The 12,936-nt window shown below is 36.8% G+C and overlaps 1 protein-coding gene across 7 annotated transcripts in view; it reads left to right on the top strand.

The window, feature by feature from the left end:
• The window catches only part of GCC2 (GRIP and coiled-coil domain containing 2), a 49,151-nt gene that overhangs the window by 3,191 nt on the left and 33,024 nt on the right, over positions 1-12,936 (top strand). For 6 of the 7 annotated variants that reach the window (XM_089922517.1, XM_089922518.1, XM_022599287.3 and 3 more), the window contains 5 exons: positions 3,345-3,449; positions 4,228-6,684; positions 7,417-7,486; positions 9,987-10,087; positions 10,181-10,279. In XM_089922517.1, coding sequence (XP_089778643.1) covers positions 3,345-3,449; positions 4,228-6,684; positions 7,417-7,486; positions 9,987-10,087; positions 10,181-10,279 — 2,832 coding nt within the window. Of the gene's footprint in view, positions 1-3,316; positions 3,450-4,227; positions 6,685-7,416; positions 7,487-9,986; positions 10,088-10,180; positions 10,280-12,936 lie in introns of all 7 variants that reach the window. The other variant, XM_089922519.1, reaches the window with a different exon arrangement.

Below are 12,936 nucleotides of genomic sequence, written 5' to 3'. Positions count from 1 at the left end.
ATTCGTAATGGTTTTGTTTATTTGGTCACTATGTATTTCCCTGATTAGTAATAGCAAAAGTACAACTCCATGTAGTTAAAGAGCTCTGACTGTGGAGCCAGACCACCTGATTCACATCTTCAGACCCCTGCTGTGCCACACACCAGCTGTGCCACACACCAGCTGTGTGACCACGGCTACGTTTCTTAACTTCCTTCTCTTCCTTCATCTGTAGACTAGGGATAATAATAAGGCCTACTTTCATAGAGTTGTATTATGAGTTAGTACATACAGTACGTAGAGCTGGATCTGTCACATAAGTACTCAATGGTTTTATTATTACCATGTATTATTTGGGGGATATTTTCTACACACATGTATACATACATCCATCCATGCACACCCGCACTGAAAAGGAGGTTTTTGTATTTGAAAAGAGCACTGCAGAGATTCTGTTCTAATTTTGCATCAGTTAACTCTTGGCCCTTAAAATACTTTTCATGCTGTTGCATTTCAGAATATTCAAATATCTGTCCCTTATTTCCTCCTTATCAATGTATTCTCCCCTTCTGTCAAAACTACTACTAAAAATTTAAGGGTAGAAAATTTCTCTCAGTTAGCTAACTTTACCTTTCAGGTTATTAATTTAATATTAAAGCATGTTATCCTGACCACTCAAGTCTCAGAAAGTAAAGGTTGGTAAAATTAAATGAGAATGAAATCTTTGGTTTCCAGTGCTAATGAGAAAATTACATTGGGGAGTGATTGGCGGAGCTGTGCATCAGGTATTCAGTTGCTGTAAGTAAGTTTTCTGTTTTAGGAAAATCATATACTGCAATGTGATATGTCCTCTGCACCTCTGGAAAAGGGAAAAGACTTTCTTGCTATGTTTTATCTCTTCACTGGGAAAAGGACACTGGAAAAACATGGTTTTGAATACAGAATTTTCTGTCCTTCATAAAAATGTATGGCTTTTTACAAGTTTTAGTTATTAAAATTTCTGATAGCCATCTTCTAGTGCATTGAAATACATCTAAAGTTTTATTGCAAACCTGGCATATTTGACTTTTAAAAAAGAGGAATAAAAACCCATATTTTCCATGTCAAAATTTGAGGTGTATGGTATTACAGTGAACTTATATGCTGCTTCCAAATGCAAGAGGAAGGTAAAAATTGCATGTCAAGATGGGGAATTTCTAGTACGTATCACTTACTGTTTTCTCTTTGCTGGAATCCAATTTGTATTTCCTAGAAAATAACTGTCCATTTGTGCCTCTACTCTTTAAGGATATTTATAGCTGTTTTCAGATAATGTCCTCTGTATATCTCCTAAAATTATTAATGTTTTCAGGCTTCCCCTGATAATTTACCAAACAGGAGTTTACATTGCAATACTATGCTATGTGAAAAAACTAATTTTAAAACTAAAATTGTTTTAACAAAAGTAATATATGCTCATGATTTAGAAATAGTACTAACAACTAAATAATTTATAATTCTAACTAGCTTATGGAAATTATCTCTGTATTTCTGAACAATAGGTTTATACTGCTTTTCTTTGATTTATCCCTTGGTGAGACACTTAGCTATTAACTTCCTGTTACCACAGATGAAAATTTAGCTATCTTTCACAGTGACTCCTACTTTCCAACTGGTCAAACAGATCAAATAATCGTTTATATTTTTTCCTGGACACCTGCCTCCTAAAGCCTTCTGTCCTGTGCTAATTTGGTCTGGTTGTTCTCCAGGTCTGCTGTGGTTTTCCTGGAGTCGGCCTTTTGCCATGATCCAGTGAATTATACTGTTTTCATATGTTGGCCCCCCCACCCCGTTTGCTGGGTCACAGGTCATTCACTTTCTTGGTTAACCTCATTTTGGTAGAGCATGTCCTTCTCCAGCTTCCTAAGAACAGATGCATAGGAGGAAAATTTTTGTGTCATCTTGTATTTAAAAGTGGCTTTATTCTACTCTCATGTTTGAATAATAGCTATAACTTGGTATAGAACTCTAAATATTTTCTACATCTGCTTTGTTTTTGTATTTTCGAACAACAGAGTTTTTATTATTTCACAAAAGAAGTTCAGAGGCAGTTCTGGAGTGATAGTTGACTAAGGTTTCTTTAGGATTTTATCTCGGTTTTAATGTTTAAGATTAACTTTATCTAAATTCACAGTGAAATGGGTCTGTGATTTTCCTATCTGTAGAGTCCTTGCATAATGTTATCAAGTTATGCCAGTTGTGTAGAATAACTTGAGAATTCTTCTTGCTTTTTGTTTTGTCTGAAAAAATTCATATGTAATTGGGATAATCTGTTCTTTGAAAGCTTGATAGAACTCACCTATAAAACTATCTATTCCTCCTGTTTTCTTTGGTGGACAATTTTAAACCACTAGTTTGATTTTTAAGTATTAATAGTATTGATGATGCTTTTTTTTTTTTTTTTTTTTTTTTCTGGTGGTACGCAGGCCTCTCACTGTTGTGGCCTCTCCCGTTGCGGAGCACAGGCTCCGGACGCACAGGCTCAGCGACCATGGCTCACAGACCCAGCCGCTCCGCAGCATGTGGGATCTTCCCAGACCGGGGCACGAACCCGTGTCCCCTGCATCGGCAGGTGGACTCTCAACCACTGCACCACCAGGGAAGCCCGATGATGCTTTTTAATTTTTTTTCTTGAGTTACATTTTTCTAGGAAGTTTTATGCATACCATTTTACTTTTCAGTATGATTGGCAGATTAATAGTTAATCATAATATTTTTCTTAAGTGTATAATCTGTAATTTATATATAGATAGGTTCCCCTGTTATTCATAATATTGTTTGTGACTTCTGTCTTCTCTTCATCAGTCTTACAAGAAGTCTATTTTGTTAGCTTTTTTCAAAGAACTGACTCTTGGCTGTTCTATTTTCCACTTCATTAACTTCCTTTCCTGCTTCATTTCTGCAGGAGGTAAACTTCTCTGGGGTAGGGGGGACACTGGTGACTTCTTGCCCATTATTCTAAGCACTCCTGATTGAGATTGTCAGTCAATCCGATTTTTGAACCTGACTCTCCAGTTCCTGAGCATTTAGTTTTCTAATTAGTGTTTGCCAGCTTCTCATGTGTTTCCCTGCACAAGCCCTTAGGTTATAGCCTTCTTGTTCTTTCTAAGTCACGTCTTCCATGTCCTCCACTTTCAGCTTTCCAAAGTTATATTGAAATTTCTCATACCCTTATGTCTTTTCTCCTTTTTACTTTGCTCTTATGTATATAGCTTTTTAAATATTCTTACTTTAGCATGGTTTGGAAAAGGTGAGGAGGTAATTATGCATGAAGTCAATCCACCATTTTTAACCTCAGGCAAACAAATCATCCTGTTCCAAAACAGGCATTGACCATACGTCTGGATGCTATGCTTTTGGAAAAAGCAGAGACTGAGCAACAGTGTGTTTCTTTGAAGAAGGAAAATATTAAAATGAAGCAAGAGGTTGAGGTAAAGCAACATTTTATTTTTTTTTGCTTTTTATTAACTTACATAGTATAGTTATGCATTTTAGAGCCAAGACCTTAAAAAGCATCTGATCTGATTTTAACTGTAATATTTACAGACAAGGAAACAGATTGATATTTAAAAAGAAAAATAACTGAAATCACCCAACTACTTAGAGACAGAGCTAACATTTACTTGTTCCATTGTGTAATCTTCATTTTAGTTGTAATATTCTTTAATAAAAATGGGAAAAAATACCTATTTTATAAAAAATTACCTATTTAAATAAGTTGATTGTCACACATACTCTAAATGTTATCTAAAAGAGAGAGAGAGAGGGAGGGAGAGAGAGAGAGAAAGAAAAAGAAAAGAAAAAGAAGAAGGAAAGAAAAGAAAAAAGAAAGGAAAGCAAGTTGTGTATTCAGTTCTGGGATATTCAACTGTCTTTTGGGTCTGTGCTAATTTTCTCCCAAAAGCTGTATTACTCTATTCAGGAGATATTCATTAAAGCCTATGACTTAATACAACTTACATAATTTATTACCATTTAAAGGAAAATTAAATTCAGAGATTTCCTAGCTTTTAGTTATTTCTTTGAGTAACCTATTTAGTACTACTTAAGGTAGTCAGAGCTTCTAAGCAGAATTCTTGGAATCTCAGTATCATATTTCTTTATGTACATTTCTGCTCATTTCTTCTTTTATGAGCCTATGTCTAATATTTTTCCTGAGGGCAGGGGTTTGTTTTATCTTAAATAATTTTTGTGTGCTTACTTTTACAGGATTCTGCAACTAAGTTGGAAGATGTGCACGAGGAGTTTGAACAATCGCAAAGAAACTATGTGAAAGAAATGGAAAATTTGAAAAATGAATTAATGGCAGTACATTCCAAATACAGTAACGATAAAGCTGGTTGGCAAAAGGCACTGGAAGAAGCATCAAAAAAACAATTAGAGCTTTCAGAACAAATCAAATTTCAGAGTGATTCTGAAGATAATGTTAAAAAACTACAGGAAGAGATCCAGAAAATTAAGCCGGCCTTTGAGGAGCAGATTTTATGTCTGCAAAAGCAGTTAGAAGTTGCCACAAATGAAAAGGAGCGAGAAATTACTCATCTCCAAGGAGTCATTGAGGCTAATTCTCAGCAGTACCAAAAAGAAATTAATAGTTTGCAAGAGGAACTTTTACAGTTGAAATCTACACACCAAGAAGAGGTGAAAGAATTGAAGTGCCAAATTGAAGCATCTGCTAAAGAACACGAAGCAGAAGTAAGTCATTTAAACCAGCTGAAGGAGAACTTAGTCAGGCAGTGTGAGGCAAACGAGAAGAACCTTCAGGAGAAATATGAATGTGAATTAGAAAACGCAAACCAGGAAAATCAAATGTGTTCTTTGCTCTTACAGGAAGACACTCTTGTAGAACAAGCAGTAAATGAAAAAGTCAAACACTTAGAAGATGCCCTAAAAGAACTGAAGTCTCAACATAGCATCTTAAAAGATGAGTTAACTTACATGAATAATCTTAAATTAAAACTTGAAATTGACGCCCAGCATACAAAGGATGAGTTTTTTCACGAACGGGAAGATTTAGAGTTTAAAATTAATGAATTACTACTAGCTAAAGAAGAACAGGGGTGTGTAGTTGAAAAATTAAAATCTGAGCTAGAAGATTCAAATAAACAATTTTGCTGTACCGTAGAACAACATAACAAAGAAGTACAGAGTCTAAAGGAACAACATCAAAAAGAAATATCAGAACTAAATGAGGCATTATTGTCAGGTTCAGAAAAAGAAAAATTAACATTGATGTTTGAAATACAGGGTCTTAAGGAACAGTGTGAAAACCTACAACAAGAAAAGCAAGAAGCAATTTTAAATTATGAGAGTTTACGAGAGATTATGGAAATTTTACAAGCAGAGTTGGGGGAATCTGCTGGAAAAATAAGTCAAGAGTTTGAATCAATGAAGCAACAGCAAGCATCTGATGTTAATGAACTTCAGCAGAAGCTCAGAATTGCATTTAATGAAAAAGATGCTCTTCTTGAAACCATGAATCGTCTCCAGAGAGAAAATGAAAAGTTATTAACACAGCAACAAATTGTACCAGAACTTGAAAATACCATAAAGAACCTTCAAGAAAAGAATGAAGTATATTTAGTTAGTCTCAGTCAGAGAGATACCATGTTACAAGAATTTGAAGCAAAGATAAGTTCTCTTACTGAGGAAAAAGATGATCTCATAAGTAAAATTAAAGGTTCTCATGAAGAGGTGGAGACTGTCTATCACAGACGTGAAAGGGGAGAAAGGTTTATTGTAGGACCCGGGGAGAAAGTGGAGCAGACTACCCAGTGCAACAGTGAGCTAGAACAAAAGGTAAATGAATTAACAGCACAACTAGAAGAAACCTTAAAAGAAAAGGATCAAAATGACGAAAAACTGGAAAAGCTTACGGCTCAGTTGAAAACTCTCTCTGAAGACCAGGAAGCAGTGTCATCTGAAGTGAAGTCTCTTCATGAGGAAAACAGTAGACTGAGTTCAGAAAAGAACCAGTTGAGCAGGGATTTGGAATCTCTCCTATCTCAAAAAGAAGGAGATTTTATGCTGAAGGAGCAGATTTCTGAATTAGAAAAGAAACTTCAGTTAACAGTTGAAGAAAGAGATAAGATAAATAAACTTTTGGAAAATGAGCAACTTCAGAAGTTATTTGTCAGAGCTCAGTTGTGTGGTTTTCTTGAACAAATGGAGTCAAAAGTTTCAGAAAAAAGTGAAGAACAAGATGTTGTAAGTGTCCTACAAGCTGTAGGTGAATCCTTAGCTAAAATAAATGAAGAAAAACACAACTTGGTCTTCCAGTATGGTAAAAGGGTAGCAGAGTTAGAAAAAGAGATTAAGTTCCTCCAAGAAGAGAATGTGATTCAATGTGAGGAACTTAGGTCTTTACTAAGAGACCATGAGCTAGAGAAAGCTCTCTTAAGGAAAGAGTTAGAAGAAACCCTCTTGGAAAAAGAGGCCCTGCAGTCTGATCTTCTAGAAATGAAGAATGCTAATGAACAAACAAGGCTTGAAAATCAGAATCTCCTAATTCAAGTTGAAGAATTATCTCAAAAAGTATGTAGTAAAAATGAAAACCATAATGAAAAAGAAAAATATTTTATAAAGGAACTTGAAAACCTAAGGCCATTACTAGAACAAAAAGAATCAGAATTGCAAGATGTGAGAGCAGAGTTGATATCATTAAAGGTACTATTAATTTGCATTTTATTGATTTTAAAATACTTAGTTCTAGTCATAGACTCTAGAAAATATATATATTATTGCACTTTGAAGTCAGAAGTAAATTTTTAGCACTTAAGATCACATGCATATTTCTGAAAGTACATTAAACATTTTCACATCACACCTTATCACATTGATCACTTTTTGGTTTTAGACCATTTTAGAATTTTGTTTTTATATAAGATTAGATGATTAGGGGGTTAAATGTTAAAATTGTATAATTAGTTACCAGCAAAGCTACAAGTAAACATGGAAAAATTTGAATTTCATCCTGTGTGGTATGCATATTAACTTAAAGAGCACTGTTGAGCAGAAATGTAGGCTAAAGTGGTATTTAATTTTAGCCAGAAATTTAGGGTTTTTTCCCCAGATCATGACAGGATAAACTATAATCATCGTTAATCTTTCCTTATTGCATTATGTAGTTGATATCTGTTGGGTGGTTCGTCTTGGCCTTGGATATTGCTGTTTTTTATAGTAAAATACATGACCTATACTATGTTTATAGTAAAAAGCATCATGCTACATGCATGATAAGGTCAGAATTACCTGGTCTATCAAGGGAAGAGAAAGACTGTTCACCAAATTGCTTTTTGTATGAATTCTCTTTGATAATGATTTTTTTCATGCTTAACATGACGGCCAGTACATCATGGGGAATGCAGTGATTGTCTTTGTTTTTCCTATAAAATCTAGGATTCCTTAGAGAAATCACCTTCTGTAGAAAGTGATCAACCTTCAGTAAAAGAGTTTGAAGAAAAAATAGGTAACTATGGTTTTGCATATGTTGTCACAGTTAATTACACAGATTCTTCTTAGTGTTAGAATAGATTGGGAAGTATTGTCACCAATTAATGAGTTGTTAAAAACATGAGTAGCTCTCTCTTCCTGATGCCGCCACTCTTGCCCCGCTGCCATCTGCTTGCCTTCCCTTTCAAAACTCTCACTTTCTATTGTTTAATCCAAAGGAGTGATGTGATTCCATTTATAAATGGTTCCATGATTGGTTTTGGATTTTTCATGCATTTAGCAAACTTATTTGAATGCCCAACTACCTAGGCACTGGTAATAGGAAGGGGGTTAAGATACACACCACGCAGACCATGTCTTCAAAGAACTCACTGCAAGAAGGGGCTGTTACTGCAGTACTTCAGGGTGTGGACAAGGTACGCTGGTGACAGTACAGGAAAACATGATTAACTGCTCGTTTTGAGTTAGGAAAAACATCACAGAATAGGCTGTATTTGTGTGTTGAAGAATGAGAAATTTGACACGAGAAGAAAGGTACTGCAGCAGGAGGAAACAGCAGGTGCTCGTACGTTGACATCCATGACGTCCAGGAGCCTCCCAGGAAATTCTGGAGAGGCAGGAGTCTGAGCATGAAAGGGCTGCTGTGTTGTGCAGAAGAGCTGGGACTTCCCCATACCCATCTATTCCTCAGAGTAACATTAGGAGGTAGCTCTTTTATTCCCATTTTAAGATGGAGAAACAAAAAAGTGTTATGTGATGTACCCATAATTCCCCAGTTTAATGCCCAGTGGGATTGGTGGGGGAGAGGGGACGGGTGGTTGAAAGAATTTGGAATGACCCACAGTTTTCTGTAATGGATGACTGGGGAGGGTCGGGTTAGGGGAGAGCATGAGTTCAGTTTTAGACAAATGAAACTTAATTACCACCCCAACTGGAGATGTCGAGTAGGCTACTGACTGTGCAAATCTGGAGTTATGGGGAGAGGGTTAGACCAGACAAGACTCCATGCTTAACACAGTGGGCATTAAAAGCCATGAGGTTGAGATCCCAAGGAAGTGAGCGTAGGAAAAAAAGACGAGGACCAGAGACAGTTCTCTGTCAAAAGTCAGAAAGATAGAAAGAACCAAGGAGAATGAGAAGGAATAGCCAGTGAGGTAGAGCCCAGGGCATAAGATGTCTTTGAAGCTAAGACAGATGAAGTACAGGTGGAGGAAGTGCTTGAGGAGGGAAGAAGGGTCACACTAGCAGTCAGAGCTAACCCCAGCTAAGCAGCATCCAGCTCATTGGCGACTTGATAACACTTGCCATGATGTACTGAAGCCAGAGCCTGGTTGAAGTAGGTTCAAGGGGAAAATGGGGGAAGAGAAAGGTGAGGAGGGCATGTATAGACCACGCCTAGAAGGAGTTTTGCTATAAAAGAAAGAAGATATGGGACAGTGTCCAGAGGGGAGGTGTGCTCTTTTGCCTTTCTTTGTGTGATGTTTCACCTGTCCTATCATGACCCTCCCCTGCCCTCTTTAGCTGCTTCCACTCTTTGTTCCTGACCTTAATCTCTTTGGTGATATTTTTCTTATTGCATGTTTGTAAACTGTTGGGAAAAAATCTGTTAGAGAGGGGGATTTGCTGCACAAGAGAGGGGAGAATTGCTACACTGATGCCTGAGTAGGTGAGAATATGCGGGATGACATGCAGAAGTGGAACACTTGGCCTGTGCTATGGGCACACACAGTGCACCTGTCGCAGCCAGAGGAGGGCAGCATAAGTGAACACAGGTGCTATGAACACTGGATGAAGAAGCAGGGACAGAAATTCAGATCATAGCTGAAGTTAAGCAGAACCAAGAAGTAAGATCAGGAACACTGGTGTTAAAGTTGGCGAGATGGCTAGAGAGGTTACGGGAGAGATCCAGATTGGACATGTAAGCAGATTGCAAGTTCAGTTGTAAAAATCAGACCCACCAACCAAGAGGCATGTGCCTATGGATCATAAATGTTTAAGTGCATCTGATATCTCCACTACTTGATCCTGATCTGCACATCACCACCTAAAAGCCTAGCATACTTGCGTTTCCAGGAAATCTTCTACTGTTAAAGGGGTCCTGACAGCCTCTCCAGTTCATAGACACTTACGAAATGGCTAAAAACAGTAGGCTGGGACTTCCCTGGCAGTCCAGTGGTTAAGACTCTGCACTTCCACGGCAGGTGGCACGGGTTCTGTCCCTGGTCGGGGAGCTAAGATCCCATATGCCACGTGGCATGGCCAAAAAAACAGGCTGTTTTGGAAGATTGAAGAAAATGAAAATTCTTTACATTGTTTGCCTCATTTAGAAAATAAGTAAGCTTTTACTTTAAAAAATAGATATTAATATTTTGCTTTTACTTTATTTTAATCTCAAATTGCAGATTTTGTGTTCCAGATTAAAGATCCATTTCTAGGGCTAAAGTAAGTAAATAATGGGTGTATTTTCACTCTTTTCCTTTGAGTCTATAGATAATTGTTTCATTGTATGTTTTTAGCATATCTGGAAGAAGAATGCAAAGACAAAGAGGAGAAAATAGAGAAGTTAAAACTAGTTGCTTTGAAGGCAAAGAAAGAACTAGGTTCTAGCAGAAAAGAGGTAAGGTGACTTAAAAAGGCAACGTTTAAGGAACTTACATGTTAGAAACTCAAGTTTGTCTCTACATAAAAAACTATTGTATATTTAAAATAGGCCCAGACGCTACGGGAAGAACTTGAATCTGTTCGCTCAGAAAGGGATCAGGTGTCTGCTTCCATGAGAGATCTCATTCAAGGAGCAGAAAGCTATAAGGTAAAAATAGTTATTTTAATAACAAGTTATATTTGTAACTTCTGAATTAAGGAATGTACTAGAAATGTAAAACTCTTGTCCATAACATAATCACCTTGTATTTTTTAGTAAATCGTTTTTTCTATTTTTTTGTGTAATGTATCATCCTAGTATCAGATTTTAAGTGGCTAAGCTTTAAATATGCCTTTAAGCTATTGTTTTCTAAAACTAAATTTCTGTTTTGGGATTTCCTAATAAAATCAGTAACAAAAAAGATGGCCATTGTTACTGTTATTATTTAATAGTCTTCTGGCCAGGTGAATAAATGTGAACGTTAGACATGCCTAACACGAAAGTGAAAACATTATTTGAAGGCAATATTGCTTGTCTACCTAAATAACATGAGAATCTATTATAAAAAATATAAGAATTAAAAGTAAGAGAGTACCATTATCTTTATTTACGCATTCAAATATTTATATAGCCAGGCTAAGTACTGATTATTGGGGAGACGGTGGTCAACCAAGTAGACGGAATTCCTGTCTGCTTGGGAGTTCCTGTCTGCTTGGGACTTAAATTCCAGTGGCAGACAAAAATCCAAGAAAATACTGTGTGGAAAAGTAAAGGCGGGTAGGGGGAGGAGAGTGGCCAGTAGTCAAGTGGGACTTGATGGAAAGAAGAAAATACCAAAGTAGTCCAAAAAAATGAAATTTCAGGAAGAACTTTAATGAGACTAAGTGAAAAGAGGAAATTGACGTCTTGCTCTACCAGACACTAAAATTTATTATAAAACTACATAATATGATAAGGTTCTGATGCAAAAATAAGGCAGGTTAATTGAACAGAAGACAGAGACTTCTGGGGACTTCCCTGGCGGTCCAGTGGTTAAGACTTCGCCTTCCAATGCAGGGGGTGTGGGTTCGATCCCTGGTCGGGGAGCTAAGATCCCACATGCTTTGGGGCCAAAAAACCAAAACAGAAGCAATGTTGTAACAGATTCAGTAAAGACTTTAAAAATGGTCCACATCAAAAAATCTTTAAAAAAAAAAAAAAGAAAAGAGACTTCTTTATAAAAACAAGCACTTACAGGCCCCAGGCACTCTTCTAAGTGCTTTACATGTCTTATCACACCTGATATGTGTGTCATAAGTATGTCGTTAACGTTGCTGATTCACCAGTAAGGAATCAGAGGCACGGAGGTCACAGAGCAAGTAACTAGTAGAGCTGGGGTTGGATTCAAGCAGTCTGGTTCCAGATCTGTTCTTTTACCAACTAAACTATGCAACCCCAGTAAGATTTGAAAACAGAGAAGCCAATGCAGAAGGAATCAGAAAACTACTTCAGGAAAATTTGGTTAGAGTTTTACTTCATGCCACACACCAAAATAAGTTTTGCAGTTTTGTCAGAAAATGAAAGCGATTTTTTTTAAACCTAGAATAAAATACTTGATCATTCAAGCTCTGGATACAGAATACTTTTCTCAACCTAAAAGCAGTTAAAGAAGTTACAAGGGAAAAGACAAATTGAACTAGATAAAATATAAAATTGACATATGAAAATATGACAAGGGGTTAGTATCCTTAATATATAAAGATATAAGTCCATTTTTTAAAAAACACTTCTTTGAAATTCATATATGAGGTTGTCTTTTATGAGCCATTAGGAGCTTGCTTCTTTACATTTTCAGAACCCATATGATTTATTATCTCCTGCAAAGGTAGACCAGGTATACCAATTTATTTGTTTAAAATATGTATTTCAAAGGACTGGGAAAAAAAGAATAGAACATCCAAGAACTGTGGAACAGCTGCACAAAGTATAGCATATGCATAATGAATGCCATAGGAGAAGAGAAAGAGCAACGGAAATGCTTGACACAATAATGACTGAGAATTTACCCAAACTAAGGTCAGACGCCAAGTTACAGATCCAGTAAGCTGAGAGAACACCACACATGGTACATACCAAAACAGTGACACCAAGGCAAGTCATTTTCACACTACAGAAAATCAAAGATAAAGTCCTGAAAGAAGCCATAGAGGAAAAAATACCTTATTTATAGAAGAGCAAATATACGAATTACATCCAACTTCTCAGAAACCATACAAAAAAGAAGCATGTGAAATGAGTTAAAGTGTTGAGAGAAAAAACCCACCAACCTAGAATTCTGTGCCCTGTAAAATTATCCTTCAAAAGTGAAGGAGCAATAGAGTTTCTCAGATAAAAATTGAGACACTTTGTTGTTAGTAAACATGCCTTTCAAGAAATGTTAGAAGTTCTTCAGAGAGAAGGAAAATGATATAGGTCAGACCCAGAAGAGGCAACACAATGTTTTTTGTTTTTGACCATGCCTCACATGTGGCATCTTAATTCCCCAACCAGGGATCAAACCCAGGCCCCCTGCAGTGGAAACATGGAGTCTTAACCACTAGACCGCTAAGGAAGTCCCCAACACAATATTGAAGAAGAACAGAAGAACAAAGTGGGAGGATTAACCTACCCAACTTCAAGACTTACTATAAAGCTACAGCAGTCAAGACAGTGTGGGGTGATATTGGTGAAAGAATAAACAGAACAGTGGGACAGAATAAAGCCTAGAAGCAGACCACAGATATAGTCAGCTCTTGACAATGGAGCAGAGATCATCTTCAACAAGTGGTGCTGGAACAACTGGACAT

The sequence above is a fragment of the Delphinapterus leucas genome, chromosome 13 (assembly GCF_059928025.1).
Source record: "Delphinapterus leucas isolate spDelLeu-1000000601 "Yukka" chromosome 13, BTC_Dleu_Yukka2, whole genome shotgun sequence".
In the NCBI taxonomy this organism is placed as follows: domain Eukaryota; kingdom Metazoa; phylum Chordata; class Mammalia; order Artiodactyla; family Monodontidae; genus Delphinapterus; species Delphinapterus leucas.
The sequence above is the reverse complement of the archived record's forward strand: the minus strand, read 5'-3'. Positions and strand labels throughout refer to the sequence as shown.